The 21,884-nt window shown below is 44.6% G+C and overlaps 1 protein-coding gene across 3 annotated transcripts in view; it reads left to right on the forward strand.

Annotated features, from left to right (window-relative positions):
- The window catches only part of ENOX1 (ecto-NOX disulfide-thiol exchanger 1), a 560,973-nt gene that overhangs the window by 405,790 nt on the left and 133,299 nt on the right, over positions 1-21,884 (forward strand). For all 3 annotated transcript variants that reach the window (XM_034665221.1, XM_034665223.1, XM_034665222.1), the window contains one exon: positions 8,189-8,401. In XM_034665221.1, coding sequence (XP_034521112.1) covers positions 8,189-8,401 — 213 coding nt within the window. The remainder of the gene's footprint in view (positions 1-8,188; positions 8,402-21,884) is intronic.

Here is a 21,884-nt window from a genome sequence, read left to right on the forward strand (position 1 = left end):
CCCCTAATCTTAGTTGCAGTTGTGGCTGAAATACCCCCACCGTAACTACCGAGGGCTCTTTTGCCAACGGCCCGTGCTCTGCTGCTCTGGGACAGCCTGTCTTACAGACATAAATACATAGGCCATGGGTGTCCCTTTAACAAAAAGCACACAAAATGCAAACACAGGCATCATCTTCTTTTTCCATTCAGGCTACAATGTACATAAGGAGTGGCCAGAATGAGAAAGAGCAACATCCTCAACCAGGAATGTTGATTTTGGAACAAGTGGTTTTTTCTTTAATATCCTGCACATTGTGCATTAGCAGCTTACGTGCTATGCCTAGACGTGACAGAAACTAGCACCTTGGTTCTGTGACCTCTCGGAGGGATTTCACAAAAGCTTGGCCTCCTCCTCTTCTTTTTAAGGAACCAGCCCAGAAATGTCTATGCCCGTAAGAGGAACATGGCATTGCCTTTGCCGGGAGAGGATCACAGATTGGGATGTCAATCGGGTGAAGTAATTTGCAAGCTTCGCCATTTCAAAAATATATATTTATATAGATGAGTATAATTTGCAGAATTTAGGAGCTGCACCTTCGCCAAGTACTGTGTGATCCCTTGAGAGAACAGATTGGAAAATTTAATAGATGGCAGTTACAGTAGAATGAACTAGCTGGGGATACATCTCAGGCAACCAGTCAGGTAATATCAAGCTTGACAATTTCAACCCAAGCACAGAGTTTGGAATATAAACAGCATTTAATTGCTTAGGAAATTGGCTGCCTCAGAGAGGAAATCCACTCTATGCTCCTTATAACGCTGCAGACCAGGCTGGAGGGGCCAAGGAAACTGCTTCCCTGAAGATGATTTCATTGATGTGGGGATAAAAAAAAAAAATACAGTCAAAACCCAAGGTAAAGAAGCCTGAATAAAAAAGAAGATGGAAATACAGTCTGAAAAATACCTAATTGGATTTGACTTTTTTCCCTCCCCTGAGAAATCATACTATCTTATGTTTATTACAAACATTTTCCCCCATTTTACATTGTACTTGTTTATTCTTGCAGTTTTCTTTTTGAGAATCAGCTCTATCTAGCAAAATCTGTACAAGCCAACTCTTTATTATGACCGACAAGGCCCTCTACATCCTGCCCAGCATTAAAACTATGCACATAGTAAATGCGTAATTCCTTTCTCTCTTCTTCAGCGATTTGGACCTTTGAGCGTGTTGCATTTCTGACCACTGGTGGCACCAGGCGTGGTCAGAGTTGTGGGGGAGGGATGCGCGGCCAGCATTGCACAAATATTTGTGGTACTCTTTACCGTATAAAGGGGAACTGTGCAAATGAGCACTGGGGGGGAGACAACAGCACGCAAGCCCCTACCTCACAGAGTTTAGGCTTCTGGTGTGATAGAGACGATTACAAAGCACCGTGTACTTCTCGCCATCGTGTGTGAGAAGCGCAGCAAGCTATCCCAGGAGCCACCCGGATCCCAGCTGGACAACGACAGGGTGAGGGGGCGGATCTTCTGAGACCAGCTAACCCCAGATCCGGTGGCCACTGGGCCTTCTTGAAGGTGGAGGAGATGTCAAGTTGTAATTGTGTAGTATCTAAGGCAGGGTCTATTACGTTAATACAAATTCTAAAAAAGAAAATTAGCAGGCACCCTGCTGATTAAATAGACATTGTTCTGAGACAGTTCAGCTTAATGAAGACTGACTGGGAAGTAACTGCTCACAGACCCAAAGTTTATAGCATGGCTTTGAGAAAGTGAGAAGGAGCTCAATAACACCATAATTACACTTTATTGGAAACAGTAGCACCAGGCAGATGAGATAATGAATTTCAGTGTGTCTAACACAGACCATCCACCCCTGGAGGAACCCTGTGTTTGGACTGTGGAAGGAAGAGATTGATTAGACAGTGAGAAAGATTATATCCTAATTCACTGGAGATTTCTCCTGGCAAGAGCATTTAAAAGTTTTTGTGTACTTTTTTCCCCCTTTGGAAAGCTTCACATAATCTTTCATTATGTGATGAAATGAAGAGTTTCTCTCTGCATCAGGTGAAGTTTTGACAAAGCTTTGAAGCAGTGCCCTTGGGATCCCCCTGGTGTCTCATCATGAATTCGGTTCTCCCGGCATCAGCATTCATAATTTCCGGAGGGCCAGACTCTGATTTGCATACAGAATGGCCCCGTGTCAGCCTGCTGGGGGCGGGGGCGGTGGCCGTGGTGCCGGCATTTTGCTGAGACGGTTGTCAATATTTATGGTTCCAAGAAAGTAAAAATCGATAATGCTGTAAGCCAAGTGGAAGTTCCATTAGCTAAAAGCCAGGCTTCCTTCTTAGGGCAAGGGAAATGAGAAGCACAGGAGCCTGCTTGAGAATCACTTCCTTAGGCGTTATTGACCTTCACAGAGGCAAGATAGCCATTTCATCTAGAAACATTTTGCTTGATCCAAAAGCAGGAATAACCAGTGCATTTTCGTATTGCCACCCCCTCCCCTTAGTTTTTTCATTTTTACAGCTACTACAGAGTTGGGGGCGAGTGTGTGTGTGTGTGTGTGTGTGTGTGTGTGTGTGTGTGTTGGAGGGAGAGGGGTGCATTAACCATTTGTATCGCCTTTCCTGCTACCTGCGGTTTGGAGGATAGATAAGGTTACACCCCTTTTAATGGTTCATTGAGCAGCCAAAAAATGGAGACTTGTTTAGGGATGTCCAACATTGAGGGACACATAGTGAAATTTTAGGGATGTTTTAGTAGTAATGCTTGGCCATCCTGGAATCCCCCTTCTGCATGGGTCAATATATGACTGTACACTGTAAGCTGTTTCCAGCTGTCATAGAAGCCAGAAATCAGTGATAGCTAGATCGTCACACCGTTCACACGATTCACTGTGTGTGTGTGTGTGTGTGTGTGTATGTGTATGTGTGTATACCACCACTTTTTGGGGGAAAAAATGTGTTGTAGAACATCTTCCTTTTATCTCATTCTCAGGACATTTTATTCAATGTTAATCTCCTCTCCTGTTATTCCTTTATAGACCCAGCCATAAATAAGGGTATTACAGCCCACCTAAGTTTTCATATTCAGTGTTCATGGCCTGGCTTTCATCCCACCTATTGTTCTGAAAATCAAATCCACACACAGAGGGAGAAAAAACTGCTTACCAGTTTGAGTTCCTTTTCCCCTTTGTTATCTATTCATCAATTTGATTGAAGTTCACCGTGTGTCCACCTGCTGAGTCCTGGGCTCTGCGTCATGGCCCTGGGGTTTCAGATAGGACTGCAGCACGGGCCTGGCCTTTGAGGAGCTTGTAGTTCAAGGGTGGCTAAAGGATATTCTAGCAGTGGAACCATGACTTACAAATATAAAAAGAACATGTGCCAGTGATTTTATTAAACTCATTTAATTAATGAGAGAATCAGTAAGACGTTAAAAACTGGTTCAAAAGAGAATTTATCTATAATGATTTATATTTTCTACTGGACAAAAATTCATCTACATTGTTATGGAGAATTATTTGCATTGTTATCAGCTGCACAATTCATATTCTGTCCCTAAAGAGTTGTAAGATAGCCTGGTCAAAAACAATTAAAGATTTACTCCCCTATAGAATCAGATCATTCTGGGGGCTAGGGGGCAATGGAGAGGGTTCTCGGGGCCATGGCCAGCATTTTACTGAAAGGATCTGCAGTAGTCTCTATGCCCATTTCCAAGTTGTGGACATTTTTTTTCACTTTTTTTTTCCCCCTGGAATGGGGATGCCAGGTGCTAAAGCAGCTATTCCTCAAATGGGGGTGGGAGAGGTTAGGGACAGGGATTTGCAAAGCTTGTAAGGATTACATCAAATCCTTTCAATATTCTCTACTATCTCAGCTGCTACTTTCCATTTTGGGGTTTTGTCATCTTTTAACTTAGATGAGCTCCCAGCCAATTTCCCTGGTTTTCATTGACTGATTTCTTCCAGTGCTTCCAAAACTTGAATGTGCAGATGAATCACTTAGAGTAGGATGCAGATTCTGAGTCAGGAAGTCTGAGTAAGGGTGAGTCTGCATTTTCAAGGATCTCCCAAATGAGGCTCAAGCTTCAAGTCTTTGAATAGCAAAGATTTATCCCATGTGCAATTTTTTAAATGCCTACTATGTGCCAGGTGCCCAAGAATCACGGAAGAGGGGGGACGAGGGAAGGAGGTTGATAAAGTCTGAGGCGAACAGAAATGAAATGAGATGGGTATGAATTTAGGTAGTGACATTGAAGGATGATAGTCATTATAATATTATTTATTCCTCACAAAACTAAAGCTGGTCGTTATTTCCCCAGAATTAAAAATGCTTTCAAAAGGATTTTTGAGTCATTTGACAAGCTGGTTAGTTAGCACCTTACTGAAGAAGTTTCTGCTTCCCTGTGATTGTCTGACATCATTCTTAACTTTCATTGCCAGTGGTAATGACCTCAGAGTTCTGAAGGGTAAAGGACCAGCTAGCTTAACTGCCAGGAGAACATTTATCTCTGGGAGACACTGTGCAAATACTTTTTAACACGAAATTGACATGTTTATTGCCTGCTGATGTTTCCCAACTTCTGACCACTGAGTCTGTGGCTATCTAACACTCATCACTGCAAGTCTATTAGAAATAGCATAATCAAATATAGATAAACTGCAAAGAGAAAAACTCCAAGTGGCCAGAAGATTGAAATATGTTTTATTCTCACGTGAGCCCTTCAGAACCGGAGACCAATCCATAAACCATATTCAGAGTGACTAATGTCTTAGTAGCAGAATATGTAGGAATTATGGAAACATAGCAAGCAGACACCTAATTCATGTTAGGGCTACAGAAAACCTGCCTTCATGAAAGACACTGAACTGAAGCTGAATCTTGAGGGAAACAGAACAGGTGGACCAGGAACGTGAAGGTTCCGGGAATGAGTGCACAGACACGCAGAGGCTGGGGGGCACGGCCATGGTGTGTAACAAAGGGGAGAGTGCTCAGGGAGTGGGGGATGGATTGAAGAGGAAAATGCAAATCAACAAAAGTCGTGGGGCAAATGTGCAGTAACCCAGGTGTGACATCACGAAGACCCTGATCAGAAAACACTGCACTATTTTTTAATGAGCAAATGGTCCACAGTCCCTCCTTAATGCACCGATCTTCCCAGTTCTTACTGTGGAAAAAGCACGTCTGCACATTCTAATTTCTCAACGGCACCCATGTTCAGGGTTATGCCTAAGCATATTCACAGAAAGTATTTGGAATTTTTATAACTGCATCTTTGATGTGATTTTTATGAGCAGTGTTAATTTCTTTTTGCATGAATAGCTTTAATAATGCTGCAATCTAAATCCTGTTTAAATTAGTTTATATTGTTTTCTGTTTTCTCAGTGATCTTCCCACTGAATACAAAATTGAATTTACAGTTGGATATTGAAAATGACCGCTCCCAATACGCTCCTGTAGCCATTCAGAGTGAGTTGCTGGGTCAGTCTTAACTAATATAAAGACACTTCTTACGTACCAACAGATATTGACCAAACTTACCAATTGTGCCTTAACTAATGTCTTCACATTTAATCTGCGTGTCAATACATCAATTATACATTGGTCTGGTAGTTTTAGAAAGTTCAGAAATGAGGATGAAATTGGGAATTTTCAAAAGTGTATACTTCTTTTAAGCTAATGTAATCCTGCCTACAATTACTTGTGTTACGTATTTTTTTTTTAACACTTGTTAAAACGTGAGCAGGTCTCTTGCCTGCTCACTTTATAAATTGTATATTTTCAGTTGCTTAGTCCTAAAACTGCTGTTTCTCTTTCTGAAAACTAGCAATTAACTTATGATCTGCTGGTGAACTTACGCTCTCCGTCTAGGAGCGAAGACCACTAAAATTTGGTTTTCAGATCATTTGAGCAAACGTACATTTTTAAAATTGAAGTGTGTTCTCCCTGACAGTAAATTAGTGTATTTATGAACTCAGTGACCACAAGCAAGAGAAGGAAAAACAACCAGTAATAGGAGGAAAGATAGAACAACATTGTTCTCTCTCCTAGTGAGCTCGACGACAAAATCACGGAGGGTTTTCTCTGTGTTATGCAGAAAGTCCCAGCAAAGGGGAAAAATGGTACATGGAGTCAGTGTTTTGTTGTTGTTATTTTTTAAGAGGGGGAAAAAAAGATTCTTATAAGCGTTAGGTTTATTCGTGCTGTCTTTTGGGAGGTCCATTCTCCTAACATATATTGGTGGGGGGAGAGGTAGAGAGCGCGCGCGGGAGGCAAAATTTATTCTGACTGTAACGGTCACAGTGGGCCTCTCACAAACATGATGCTAAATTATGGGCCTCTCCATGGGCTGAATGTAATGTTAAGTTGTGTGATGGATTTTATCTTACACAAGCCGCTCCGGTCCATGAAATGAGATAAGAAACCGCTGCAGCTGGAGTTCACAGAGGGTTGAGCTCAGACTGAAATTCCAGAGTTAACAAAATTGGATGAGCCAACTGTGAGACCGCACGCATGCGTTCTGTGCCTGTGCATGAAGATCTTCAAGGAAAGGCACCTTTCCTTTGCACGGTGCCCCGTGGGTGTTCCCAGGGCCTGTTATGTCCTCTGGTGGAGGTGTGAGGGCAGAGGGGGCAGGTTTGCCCTGAAAAAGGGTTGATTCGCAGCCCCAGACTGCCCCTGCCGCGGTGGGAGAGGGCCGGGGTGGAGCACACCCCCCACACACTGGGTCAGTCTGATCCTGCCTTCGTTCCGCACATGTACCTCTGGTCCAGCAACAGCCCCAGCAAGGAAGTTGTGTCCCATCTGGGAGGGGGCCTCTGGCAGAAAAGGTACTAAAGGTATTTCTATAACGCACTATGAAATTCACCAATTTGTATGATGTGTAACATACCAACAACAACGGTTGATTAAAAAACATTTGGTGAGTGAGAGAAAATAAAACTCCTTCACCAAATATGAATTACACTCTGTCCAGTCATCTGGGGTGTGTGTATAAACAATATATAATGTACAAAAATATATAATATAGAAAATATATGCAAACACAAAGATACACGCACCATGTTTCTGATGTTCGTCCAGTGGAGGGAACATAATAGGCACTCAGTATTTATCAAATAAATGAGTATGAATCTGAATCCTCCAGTTTAATTTTGCTCCTGATTTTTAGAATTCAGGGCCTACCTAGTTTTCTTGAAAAACACAGGATGCTTTTCTGAAGTCCCATTTTCCAAGGCTAGAAATACATAAGTGGAAGACTTCTGCCCTCAAGTTTGCGTGGGAAGTACGCAGTGCCTTCAGCAGTAAGATCGATTAATGTTGTGATAATTGACATACAACTTCCAGTTCTAATTAACTTAATTACCTTCAACCTTGCTTTTTTTTTTTCCTACTTCTAAGCCATACACCACAGGTCTGTTCCAGTAACCATTCCCAAACAGGCAAGTTTATTTGCTTTCTTTCAGATAACCTTTATCATTTATTTACAGGTGGAACCTCATTCCCCACCCCCATACCTAGTTCAGATGGGTTCCAATAGGCTTCCAAACGGCTTTCGGAGAAAACACCGACCACCCAGATAACAAGTCCTCTTTTGTTGAAACCAAGGAAATATTCTGTTTTTCAACCTAATTAAATATGTTGTATTAAACCTAAGATGAAATTAGTTTTGAACTGTAATAGAAAAAGAATTGGCTAATTCCAACTACCGCCTTGGGAATAATATCTTCCATTACATCCAATTTTAAAATAGTTTAATCTTCCACCCATATTTTGACACTAACTCAGCTGATTCCAAGTCAGAAAACTAGTATCATTGTATGGTACATCTGATGAAAGGATAAAGAAGTGGAGACCAGATAATGACAGTTTTTCAAGCCAGTCTTAAGAAAGAGGAATCAGGGTTTGGCATACCGCGTTACCAAGAATACCCAGAACAGGTGTAAAACTGAACTCACCGGGCTCGTAGAGGAGAGCGTGAACCAGCATTTGTTTCTTGAATGGCTCTACAGTACCATGGAGTTCGAGGCAGAAGGGGAAGCCACGTGATGCTCGAACAGTTAGTCTTAGGAAAGCTAATTTGTCAAGTTCGGAAATTGCATCCATTAAGATGGTCCGTGTTCTGTCTTTTGAGAAGAACCCAAAGTAAAGTCCATTTTCTTGCCTTGGCATGATTTGTACTTGGTGGTTTTCCATTTCCAGATGATAGCAAGTTTTCAGAGGCTATCACGGTGCTCCTTTCCTGGATCGAACGAGGGGAGGTGAATCGGCGTTCTGCAAACCAGTTCTATTCCATGGTACAGTCGGCCAATAGCCACGTCCGCCGACTGATGAACGAAAAAGCCACCCATGAACAGGAGATGGAAGAGGCCAAGGAGAATTTTAAAAATGCCTTAACAGGAATCCTCACTCAATGTAAGTAAAATCTTGGGGGCCATCTGTTTTTGTTGTGATTTTGCCTTTTCTTTTGCATTCATTTAATTTTTGTTTTTGTTTGGGGGTAAGTAGTTCAATAATTTCCCATTTTACTCCATATTGAATGGCAAACCTCATAACCTATTTCATGTTCTGTGGCAACTTGGAGGAGCACGGACCCTGCCCTGAGAGCTTACTTCTCAAGGTGAGCAACGTTTCTGTAGCTTTTCCTCAGAACGCCAAACCCGGCCACCGGGGCAGGGCAGCCAGCTGCTTCTGTGCCTGCGGGACCCAGCACAGGTCACCCACACCTGCGGGACGGCCGCCCTTTACCTGCGGGCTGGCCCCACACGCAGGACGTGACCTGCGTGTCCTCCTAGTGCTGACAGTAGGAAGCAGACCCCAAACACATTGTCCTTGAGCTCTGTTTAGGATGAAGGCACCATCAGAAAAACTCCTCCTCAGGATCCTTTATTTGAGGTGAGCTTTGGTTGTCAGCATGGGCAACTCAGGAGTCGAGGTTTTTCTACAGTATTATTTTTTTTTTGTCCTTTTTTCTTCTGGAAAGCAAATTGCCTTAAGTGCTTAATGCTGGCGATTTTTCATGTCCAGACCCTAAATTGATGAAGGGGGTGTAAATGGGCTTTCTCATAGAACAATAGTCAGGGTAATTACCCAGGGCTCTATTCAAAAAAAGGGCGTATATTTTTTCTCCGGTCACTCTGTCTGTGTCTGTAGTTAACGTCACAGAGGCATAACGCATTACGGTTGCTGATGTTTCCTTGGTTGGTAAAAGCCATCGAATGACACTGTAACAATGCCCTGCTCCATTCAGTACCAGGTGCAGGGTGCCACGTGGGATGGTGACATATGCAATTTACATATTCATTCTGAGAATGAGGAATATTTTCAATGATACAGTGTGCCAAAAAGGCGATTGCCTCTTTCATCAGTGTAAACCCAAGGGATCATGTATCTATCTGTTAGGATGGGAAGAGAGAGGGACACGAAAAACCAGGCTCTCAAGTGGAAAGGTGTTCTGTATGACTTTGTTGTCAGAAGACCATTTTTTGCAGCAACGTAAAATATATAAGAAACTCTCAAACATGAACTCTGGCAAGTGACCCAATATCTAGTATGAGACCAACGTGGGACACCTGTCTTTATAGAAAAGGAAAGGGAAAAACAGAAGTGTTGTCTCATCAGACCATTATCAGACCACTTTCCCTCAATGCCCAGGCATGAGGAATGGCCCTTCCCCGGACCAGATACACCCAGCAGTTCTGAGGTTAGGGTTACTAGGGATAGGATAAAGAACACTAATATTGATTCCCCCTTTAAAAGGAGGGAAACACGGAATATACTAGTGGGTGTAGGGGAGGTAAGGCTGTCTTGGTAATGGAGAAAAGGATGAGAGGGAAAGGTCACTCAAATCTAATAATACAGTCCCTACAAAGTGATGGAAGCCAAATGCCTGAACACTGGGATATTACTCAGTACCTTTTGCTCACTAACATCAATTTTAAATACATGTTCATTCCTATGACTTCACAGTCCCAACTGGCTGGGAAGGCTTAACCCTTGACCCTAACACTGAAGGTAGGAAGGCAGCCATGCATTTGAATAAGGGAGAAATTCAGTGTCCTTTGGCCATATCCATTGAAAGAAGCACCTGTTAAAAGAGGCCCAGATCCTGTGGCTGAGAGAATGCACCGTGCCTAACATGATGCGGGGCTGAACTGGCCTCAGTTTGAAACCACGAGAGAGACAGACAGACAGACAGACAGAGACAAAGAAGTCTGGCATGTGGCGGGATCCAAACATCAGCACTTGATTACCAATAAAGGCTGAATTGGAACGTAAGGTTGAGGTCTGCTGTAACAACGGGCTTTCTACTGCGAGGCCTCCAGGGTGAGCATCTGGCCACAGGCAGCCCAGGGAAGCCTTTGGCCTGGCTGCACATCGAGGAGAAGCAGAGGGGAATGAGCAGGCATACAGGCAGGCAGACGCGCTCCCTCCCTGGGAAGGAGAGAGTGAAAGTCTGCAGCAGGACCAGAAATTTTGGAGGGAAATCCACCTCATGGAAACATAGGAGTGGAGACTTCTATCCTAGATAGCTCTTCGGCACCTCCCACTATGAAATACCAAAAATGGAATTCTTGCTTATAATTTCCAAACCCATTCCTTTTTAGGTTTTTCCTTCCCATTTTAAGGAATTCTCAGACCCAAATCCTAGAAGTAATTTTTACCTTCATCATCTCCCTCCACCAAAGCCCATATTCAAGCCATCAGGAAATCCCATTGTGTTAGCATTCAAAAATGACCCAGTTTTCTTCATTTTAACTGCCCCTATTCAAGTGCAGACTGCCTGAACTATGGCAATGGCCTGGTGTGTCAGTTAGACATGGTGTCCACCTGGAAGTAACAGAAAACCCTACCTAACTTTGTCTTAAACAAGTGAAGTTTTTTCTTTTCATACCTGGTAAAATTGGATTTAGGTCTTTGTTGGCACGGGTTCAGGGGTGCAGGACTGTCAGGCCTGAGGGGTCTGTGAGGCTATTAGCTTTCCCTAGGTGATGGTCAAAAATGACTGCTCTTGCGCCTGCCATCACATCTCTTTTTACACACTTGAATCACATAAGGAAAAAAGGAGAGGAAAGAGGAAGAGCACAGGGTTGGCTGTGCCTTTAGAGCAAGAAAGCAAAACCTGCCCAAAGATCCCTAACAGATGCCCGTTCACATCTCATTGTGCAGAATTATTATGTGCCCATGCCTAGCTATAAGGAAAGCAGGAAATATCCTTTTTTGACTGGGCCCGTTGATCCCCAGAATAAAATTGGAGATCTTATAGGAAGGAGGGAGGGGAGGATGGCTGCCGGGAGGCATTTTGCAGTTTCTGCCATATACAGTCCCTCCCTTTCCACTTTTATTCCTGTTCAATCTATTTTTCACACATCGTCTAATATAATTCACATCGTATCTTCCCCACTTAAATCCCTTGAGTAGCTTCCCATTGCACGTATAATAATATTCACTCTCCCCAGACTACAAGCTCTCCATACCTGCCTCTCCAGCGTCAGTTTTCCCTTGACTCACTGTGCCTTATCCTCACTGGCCTCCCTCCTGTGGAGCCTGTCAGAACTGCCTCCCGCCCCTGAGCCTGTGCACCCCCGTTCTTCTGTCTGATGTGCGCTGCCCCCCACCCCGCACGCGTGAGTCCTCTCCATCCTTTAGGTCTTGGGCAAGAGTCCACCCTTCAGAGGGGTCTTTCCGCTTCACCCTTCCCCAGTAGGTTCACCAGGTCCGGGGTCCTTCAGAGCACTTACCAAAATATGCAACGATGTCATGATTTGTCTGCTTTTGATTATTAGTCATGCACACATACCAAGTGTCCGGAACATACACTCAGGATGAAGAGTGACGGAGCACCTGAGTAAATGGGAAGGATGGCAGGAAGAAAGCCTGAGACGGTTCAGAAGTTCCCAGAGCACTCTGGGAATGGTTTGGCGTGGGCGGCAGCACAGTCCAGGGTCCCGGGCCCTCGGCTCTGCTCACTGGCTGTGCTTCGTTGGCAATGGCTGTGCTGCACCGACCCTGGTAGCAGGCCAGGGGGTGTTAGGGGAGGTGTTAGGGAAAGTTGGCATTTCTCCGTTGTAACCACATTTCTCATCTCCCTGCTGCTGTGTGCGAGACCCCCCCCTCAGCCCTGTGCTTTGCTTCTGGGGAAGTGTTTCAGCAGCCAGCAGAGANGGCGTGGGCGGCAGCACAGTCCAGGGTCCCGGGCCCTCGGCTCTGCTCACTGGCTGTGCTTCGTTGGCAATGGCTGTGCTGCACCGACCCTGGTAGCAGGCCAGGGGGTGTTAGGGGAGGTGTTAGGGAAAGTTGGCATTTCTCCGTTGTAACCACATTTCTCATCTCCCTGCTGCTGTGTGCGAGACCCCCCCCTCAGCCCTGTGCTTTGCTTCTGGGGAAGTGTTTCAGCAGCCAGCAGAGACGGTGAAGAGCTCCAGCTGATGCTGCCAGCCTGCAGTGCTGCGGTGCCCATCCCAGCCACGGAGGGCCTGAGGGCCCTTCGTGTGCCTTGATGGCTAAGGCCCTTCGGGACACCTTCCAGATGGGAGAGATCTTACATGTGAGCGTGACCTGGAATTAAGCTTTTGAGGGAGAACAGGAAGGTTGCAGGTCTTACCAAACCACCTCAGGATTTTCCGTTCTTCCCTATATGTTTTACAAAGATGACTGCTCCCCCAGTGCAAAGGGGAGCCACAGCCCACTGTTCGTCACGACAGCAGCAGCAGTAACCTGGCTAAGCTGCTAGGTGTGTGCACATTTCATCACCCTTTGAGTTTTAAATGCATCTCGTTTCCTGTCTGGTGCAGTTACATCTGTTTGTCTCAACCACGTTTTCCAGTCATCCCAGCTCCCGTTAGTGTGGTGGGGTGAGTTTTGCATCGGTACCTGGATGTGCTTCTAGCATAATGACTGCCAAAGTCCACAGTGATTGGCACACTTGCTGCATTTTCCAAAAGCAGAACCAGCCACGCCCCCATTTGCCCGCCTTAATACTTCTGGAAAACACCGCAGGAACCCCATTTCGGCTTTCCCATTTAGAATTAGATCTCGATTGTTAAGCATGAAAATTCAGGAATGGCATCTCAGTTTTCTTTCTCCTAATGGGGCTGGAATCTGGTCGTTTGGCAGTTAGCACGAGTGCACCCTCCCACACAAAAGATCTCCACAGCGCCAGCGCCCTTCTCCATAGCAGCAAGTGGTGGTCTCTCCGTTGGATGCCACGAGTGTCAGGAAATGGTTCTGAGGCAATTTGAAAGCAAGTATATTGATGAGTGGACTTATTACAGCAGGTGGGGCTGGCCTGGTGTCCTGAAGGGAGGGCTCATTTAACAACTTCCAGAGAAGTTCAGGCTGATTTTTGCAAAGCTCCAAGCATGGTAAAAGTTTGGGTCCCTAGATAGATTTTACTGGAAATCGGAGAAGGGAAATTTCATTAAGTGTTAGTCCATTAAACTGGATTAGATGCACCCATCCTTGCTTTGCCTGTCATATGTGTCCTTGCTTTCATATTGGAGCAGATAGCATTTGCTCAAAGGGGAACAAAAATCAAGAGCCATGAATAATAACATAAAGAAAAAGTTGTGATTTATTTCAAGGTTTACATCAAGGTCCAGTATTTACCTTCCAGCCTGGTTGGTTCACTCCTACGAACATTTGTTTGAGTTCTAAGCTTTCTCGTATCTCTGGTCTTCACCCCAGGACCAGCTATTAAACGTAATCAAGTAGGCATCGTCTCTGTCTGAGCCTTGGCTTTCAGCATCAAGGGGCAGCCCCTCACGCAACCAAGAGTTTGGGGAGCTTAGCATCCATTCACTTAGTTTGGGATCATTTTTTACTTCCGACCATGGATGCGCAGTCATGAACGATGTTAGCTGAGGACGCCATCTATCCTGGTGTGGCAGCTGGGGCTCTCATCTTTTCCGGCCAGCTGGGTAGATCTCATCTGCTAGATATAGAAGAAAGAGAAGAAAGAGGAAAAAAATGTCAGCACAGGTGAATCATCTCACTCTTAGGTCATCTTATCCTTAGGTCATCCTTGACTCAGGTTTATGTCATTTCTTTACCTGTCCATTTGGCAGAAAACTTCCGTAGTTTTCCCGACTGAGAGACTTTGGTGTTTTGACCTTCTTTGCTTTTTAAAAATGTATACTCCATAGGCACTCCCCACAGGCCTGCCCACTTTCAGTTTCTCAGTTACGAGCAAAGCTTGTCATTTCAGAGCTCGGAGAGGAGCTGTTTATAAAGTTCAGGAAGCATGTACCACAGCATTCAATTATTAATATGCATGCCAAGATGATCAATTGTGCATGCCTTGTTACAGCATACACTCATCTAATGAAAATTTAAACACTCCATGATATCCCCACTTTGGTAGTTCCCCAACACGCTTCCCAGTAAGAGAGAAGAGAAGTAAGGGAGTAACATGGGGGAAAGGCAATTGGGAAAGCAGACGGCAGTGGAGAAGGGTTTATTAATATTAATTTAGGAATGCGTGCCATAAATATAATGAGCAGGACTGGAAAGTAGAAACTGTAGAGTGTCAGCGCGGGAGGGGACCTCAGAGACCTGTTGTCTCACAGCCTCTCGTTTTCGAGAGGAGAAAACTGAGGCTCTAGAGCAGACGTGAGAGGCCTTGGTCACTTAGCAGTTTACAGACAGGTTAGAACCCAGGACGCTTGGCCCATTGCACAGTTAGCTCTCTACCACCGTGCTTATGTGTGTTTTTATGAACGGTGAACATGAGCAGAGGAGGATATCATAGCTGTAAATTTCTAGCGTACAGGTGGAGTTGAAGAAGTGTCCAGTGGAATTCCGCGCTGGCTTCACACGGAATATAAATGCTGCTGTCTGGTTAGGAGATGAAGCCTTTGCCTCTAGCACTGCCCTCCCCCCGCTCCACGCTGGTGCCTACACTACAGCCCTTGCCTCAGGTATTTCCCCCCGCCCCAGGCCAGAACTGGAGCCTGGCCTCTGCCGCACATGCTTCTAGTATAGCTCCTGCCCCGGCCTCCTCTCCTACCCTCCACGGTGCCTATTAACACGCTCCCTAACCCCTTGAGCATTTAATTCTTTCCTAATTATCTCATGTGGGATTTTTGTTTTTTCTTCTAGCAAGACTTTAGTCTAAACAGAGACACAGAGGGCACTACTCCCACAGCATAGCAGAGACCTCAGTACAACAATTGGCTGTTGGTCAGAGATCATAGATGGACATGAAGGTGATACCGGAAATTGGGCTGGAGCCTAAAAACGGCAAGACACATTCTAAATGTTGGGGTTTTTGAATAAGCCATGATCTCGGCTGACTTTGCTCCAATATGCCATCCTCCTTCAAGAAGAATATTCTTCAGCTGAGAATCCTGCAGGAGTGCTATGCCCCCAGTCCTGTTATTAATCTTACTTCAACCTGGAGATGGGAAAGCTTAGACCAACCATGCACATTTGCTTTGCATGTTTATGATAGGAAACAACACAACCGTCATCTTAGATCTTGAAAATGGCAAACAGGGGAGAGGCTGTTGACTGGGCCTGAGGAGATCCTGGTTCTAATCCCGGCCAGACCATCAGGTAGCCAGGTGACTTTAGGGCAGTCTGCTGAGCATCCCGAGTCTCAGTTTCCCCATCTGTTCGGTAGTGGACGGGTTTGACCAGAGAGCCCCACCCCCCAAAGCCCATTCCCATTCCAAAAATTCTGCAGTGCTTATCACGTCAGTGACTTTGAGCCCTTTTTTTCCTGAATATCTGAAACAGAGCCAGCCTCTCTGCAGGGACCCAGCCAGGGCGCCGAAAGCTCCTTCGCTGATCACAGAACAGTGGATCCGATATCCTCCCAGGCGTGTGCCTTGTTTCTGCCTCTTTCTGGAGGTTGTGTCTGCAGGGCGGCCCTGCAAATTTCAAGCCGCATTCCAACCGGGAGTGTGTGTGCGGCACCCTGCCAGTGCTGCGGACTGTAGACAGGTCTCCTCCGTCACGTCCTCATCTGTTTTCTTGACTAACATCTTAAAAGCCTCGGGTGTTTGAATGAATGATGAAATTCACCCACAAATATTTATTGGGCCCCTGTTAAGTACCGAGTAGTGCGCGGAGCGCTGGAGTGACAGATGAGGGGTCTCTGATCTTCCTGTGAAACGTGACCCCCCTTTCAGACAGATGGGTGTCATCATCCACATTTCTTCTGCCTGAAAAGCTCTTTCTGAAACCATTCACTTCTTAGGAACATCTCAGCTAAATTTTTTTTTTTTATTTCTGCCAAGGGAAATTTGGCTTCTATGTTCCTGCTGTTGGAAAGGAATTTTATGAAGTGTTAAAATGTTTTCCGTGTCTGTGGTCGTCATTGCTATCATTCATCCATGGGGAAAAAAATTCCCCCTAACTGCTTTCACAGCTCGGCAGGTTTTCTGTTTCTCCTCCAAATCACACTGATGGCTATATTTGCCAGTGTTTTAAGTGCTGGAAGCATAATTTTCATTAAAAAAAAAATACCTATTTGCTCTCAGGGAGTAAATGTCCAGAGAAAATATTTTTTATAAAAACTTTCAAATCAAGAATGAGCACAGAATTTCCTACTTCACAGGATACCAAAACCAATAGAAGAGGATACTGGAAGCCTGCCAGAGCTGAGCTGAGCCTTTTTTGGTCTCTCTTCTTTCAGTCTCACTGAAAATATATGTACTGAGCCACGTGATACCACTACAATAATAACATGAAAAAAATGTTTTACTGATAGCAAAATAAGAGACAGAAATTAAGCCTTACACTCTGGAATCATAAGGAATTGTGGAAGGCTAGATTTCAAGAGCTAACGTAGTATGTGTTACGTGAAGAGCACAGCAATTTAGGAAAGATAGAACTTTGGGGAGCTAGAGATGAAACCCCACTATTTTTTTTTTAAAGTTCCATGATTCATTACTTGCGTATAACACCCAGTGCTCCATGCAATATGTGCCCTCCTTACTACCCATCACCGGCCTATCCCACTACCTTGATACGAGCCCACTCGTAGGGACTGGAAAAGAAGTCACCGCCAAGGGTAAGGAAGAGGTGTGTGTGGTGGGGGAGGGGGTGTGGAGGAAGAGGGGATAGGCTATGAGGAAGCAGTCTCTGAGCTACTTTGGAAAGAATCCACGTGCAAACATTTTTTTTTCCACAAAAACTTTTTAAAGCCAAGACACTTTCAAACTAGATCTGAGGAAAAGTGAGGTGTCGGTACAGTTACTTTAAGGCAGAGAGGATGTGTTCTGGACTCTTCTGTGCAACTGAGGGAGAAGTACAAGTTGGTGTCCATGCCCAAGCAAAGGAAAATTGTGCCCAGGGAGGATCATGAGAGTGTAGCCACAAAGTGAGAGGACAGTTATTTAAGGACATAAACTGCTTAGGTTTGTAGACACCTTTTCTGGAAGGGTAGTCATATGACCTACAAAGCCAAAAATATTTCCTGTTTCTTTGCGGAAAAAGCTTGCTGACCCGTCTTCTGTAGGATCACAGAGCTGGGAAGGACATTTAGAAATGGCTAGTCCATCCCCCTTTGCTCTGGGCCTCAAACATAGAGGTTTTCTTCAGGCCAAACGGCTGCTCGACGGTGGAGCTCAGACTTTACCCACAACACAGGTTTCCTGGCTCTCCCTCCCCGCGGAAGCTCACAGGCAGCCCCACAGTGTCACAGTCCTAAAAGCACTCCCTCGTCCATGCCCCACCTCGTCAGGTTTCCCCTGCTGTGGTTCATTATCCGACAACAGTGATGAACAAAAGTAGGGCGGAGTGGATTTTAGATGCTGTGTGCTAGGGCACACGCGGAGGGAGTCACTGCCAGTCTGGGAGACACACAAGAAGTAGGGCCCCTTTGCAGACATTGTTTCTTCTTCACTGCCTTTCAGATACCTCGGTACACTTTTAGAGAGGGGTCCGTCAGCTTCCTGCCCCATGACAATCTCAACTATTTGGCTTCTTCATTTTAGAAAATTCTGTATACCTTAAGTTTTGGCCCAGGGGTCCTTCAAGCCTTTCCTGCCTCCTTTGGTGCTCTCTGCAGGCTTCTTTTCCTCCTGTGACTCTGTCCTGTCCATGGCTGTCTCCCCCCAGGGCTGCAAGCACCAGTAGCATCTTTGGATCTCCCTACCCCCAGCACCCAGTACGGTGCCTGGCATGATACACCCCCCAGTGCTCATGAGACTTTGGCCCATGGTATAAACACATAGACGAATGCTTATAAATACAGTCGACCTTGAACAACATGGGTTTGAACTGTGCTGGTCCACAAATTTTTTCAATATAGTACAGTACTACTGTAAATCTATTTTCTCTTATGATTTTCTTAACGTTTTTCTCTAGCCCCCTTTATTGTAAGAATACAGTATGTAATACATATACAAAATAGGTGTTGATCAGCTATTTTGTAAACCGTAAATAGGAGGCTATTAAGTTTTGGGGGAGTCAAAAGCTATATGCGATTTTTGACTGGGGGGGGTGGGTCAGTGTCCCTCACCCCGCCCCATTGTTCCAAGGTCAGATACACATAATTTGAAGTTGAGAGGATACAATTCCATTGCCACTTTCACCGCTTGCTAAGTATATGACCTTGGGCAAGTAATTATACCTCTCTGGGAATCTGTTTCTTTATCTGTGAAATGGGCATAATGGAAGCACCGGCCCCAGAGGGTTACTGGGAAATTTAAATGAGATAATTTTTAAATCAGAGGTTCTCAAACTTCAGCATTCATTGGAATGACCTGGAAAGCTTGTTAAAACATTCTACAGGATTAATGGTTGCCGGAGGCAGAGGGTAGAGGTACAGGAAATGGGTGAAGGGCATTAAAAGATACCAACATCCATTTTTTTCGTAAAATACTTAGTAGGCATGAAATTGGAGTGCAGTTTGGCAGTAGCTCTCAAAAATTTAAAATTCAGATACTCTTTTATCTGTTCCGCTGCTAAGAATTTCTTATAAAGCCACTTAGATAAAAATGTCAAAAGATACATCTGAGGATGTTCATTGCAGCCTTATTAATACAGGAATACCCCAGAGATACTGCGAGCTCGGTTCCAGACTCCCACCATAAAGGGAATATCACAATAAAGTGAGCACAGTGAATTTTTTGGTGTCCCACTGCATATAAAAGGTGTATTTACACTGTTGTAGTCTATTAAGTGTGCAACAGCATTATGTCTAAAAAAACAGTGTACATACCCTGATTAAAAAATACTTTGTGGCTGGGGCGCCTGGCTGGCTCAATCAGTTAAGCATCTGACTCTTGATTTTGGCTCAGGTCATGATCTCAGGGTCATGAGTTCTTTGCTGGGCAAGGAGCCTGCTTAAGGTTCTCTCTCTCCCTCTCTAAAAACATAAAATAAGATAAAATAAAAATAAAAACACTTTGTGGTTACAAAATGCTAACCATCTGAGTTTTCAGGGAGTTATAATCTTTTTTGCTGACGGAGGGTCTTGCCTCGCTGTTGATGGCTGCTGACTGATCAGATTGGTGCTTGCCGAGGGCTGGGGTGGTTGTGGGAGTTTCTTAAAATAAGACCGCAGTGAAGCTTGCCACATCAGTTGACTCTTCCTTTTACTTGAACACTTAGAGGCCATTGTAGGGTTAATAACTGGCCTAATATCAATATTGTCGTGTCTCAGGAACTAGGGAGACCCCAGGAGAGGGAGAGAGATGGGGGAACAGCCAGTCCGTGGAGCGGTAAGAACACACACATTTAGATAAGTTCACCATCTTATGTGGGTATGGTTTGCAGCACCCCAAAACAATTACAGTAGTAACATTAACAATCCCTGACCAATATCATCATAACACATATAATAATGATGAAAAGTTTGAAAACTGCAAGAATTACCAAAATATGGCACAGAGATATGCAGTGAAGAATTGCTGTTGGAAAAATGCTGTTGGTAGACCCTGGACACAGAGTTGCCGCGAGCCTTCAGTTTGTAAAAATACACAGTCGTCTGTGAAGTGTAATAAAAGGAACCACAGTGAAGTGAAGTGTGCCTTTCACATGCATATCAGTAGATTTCTAAGATATGTTAAGTGAAAAAGCAAGTTTCAGCACAGTGTATATAATATTAGCACTTGTGTGTAAAGAAAGAAAGGTTATACATAGAAAAGTAGACCGTCTATACTTTGTGCATAAGGTTTTTCTTCAGATGGTGATGCTAGAATCTGTAAGAGTGGCTACCTTTAAAGAGAGAAACTGGATGGGAGGCAGCCAGGATGGGAAGGTAGCCTTTTACATTTTGTTTTGTTCCTTTTTTCTTACATACATCAATTACTTTTATTTAGTCAATAGGGATAATTTACACAGGGGGATTTATTGGATTTTAAAAGCCTAATAAATGCTGCATATTATAAGGAACCATTAAAATTGTAATATTCTCATAGATTTGTTTTGATACTTCTCAAAATGCTTGAATATATGCATTAGTTAGGGGATCTACAGTTCCTGAAATGTATCAGGATTTACACAAAGTTCAAGAAGTCACCATCCGCCAAATATCTTAACCATTTATTTGAATCATATCCCATTCCCTGCTTACTCGAAATTGGCTAAAGGCATCCTATTTCTTTCTTTCTTTTCTTTTCCTTTTTTTTTTATAATTTGATCACAATGTTTCTCTTTCTTTCTGTCTCCATCCCCGTCCCCGCCAAAGATCTAGCGTCAACCAACTATCTGGCGTCATCTAGCCAGGAAGTTAAGGAGCGGGATGCCTGCTTGTGGTGTCCTGGCCACAGGTTAACGCGGCTCTAATGGATTCACAGTGTCACGCAGCAGTGCTTTCTCAGTCATCTCAAGAGAAAACCCCAGAGTGCCCTTTTTCCTCCTCAACTTGAAATTCCAGTCCATGCCTCCCTAATGTATGGGTCCGACCATGTTAATTCTCTATTTCCTGGGCTTCCTGCCAGGCTGACTGGCAGGCTCCTCTGTGCTCAGGACCCAGAGTGAATAGGCAGGAATCTCTCCGGGAGTCTCTTCTTGCAGCTTCCCCAGCCCGTGCCCAACACTCACTGCTCCTCCCCCTGGCTTTGTCTTGCTCCTCTGGGTGTCCTGAGAGCCTGAATCACTTACTGCATTTCCTCCGTTATAATTCTTCAGTCCGGAGCCAAGACTCATCAATTCTGCCCTAGCTTTTAGGATTTAAAAACAACAGTAACAAGCCAGGGAGGCGAGGTCAACTGTTTCATTAGTTATGTGCCTTTCTTTGAACATCTTTTCTGAGCTTTTCATAGAGGATGTGGAAAAACGTCATCCCTTAAAGGAAAACCAAATTTCCTCGGAGCCCTACAGAGTTAGGCTCTATGATGAGCCCAGGTAACATTAAAAACAAAAGTTGAGGTCGGAAGATTTGTTTGAGATGCGCGATTTAGGCAAGCCCTCTGCCTGTAAGGACTTAAGTTTCTCCAGATATTTGCGACACTAAAGGCATTGAAGGCTCTTTCACAGCTATTTAGCTGGAGCACAAGACGTAGGAAGTGGAGGACCCTGAGGAAGAACGCAGTCAGGAGGACAAGGAAGAGAAAGGGCTGCGTTTGTCTTCTTCGGAGGAGCCTGAACTTCCTCTTCCGTGCTTCCAAGGCTTTTCTGCCCAGAACTCAGAATTCCAGAGCCTTGTGCAGCCTGGAAATCTGAGGTTTTGTGCTCGGTGCTCTGCTCCTTCCCAGAGAGTTTGTTTATTTTATTTTATTTTTTATTTTTATATATTTTATTTATTTATATGCCAGAGAGAGAGAGCACAAGCAGGTGGAGCAGCAGGCAGAGGGAGAAGCAGGCTCCCCCCTGAGCAGGGAGCCCGATATGAGGCTCGATGCAGGGCTCAATGTGGGGCTTGATCCCAGGACCCTGGAATCATGACCTGAGCCAAAGGCAGAGGCTTCACCGACTGAGCCCCCCCGGCGCCCCCCAAAGAGCT

This window comes from Ailuropoda melanoleuca, chromosome 7 (genome assembly GCF_002007445.2).
Source record: "Ailuropoda melanoleuca isolate Jingjing chromosome 7, ASM200744v2, whole genome shotgun sequence".
Classification (NCBI taxonomy): Eukaryota; Metazoa; Chordata; class Mammalia; order Carnivora; family Ursidae; genus Ailuropoda; species Ailuropoda melanoleuca.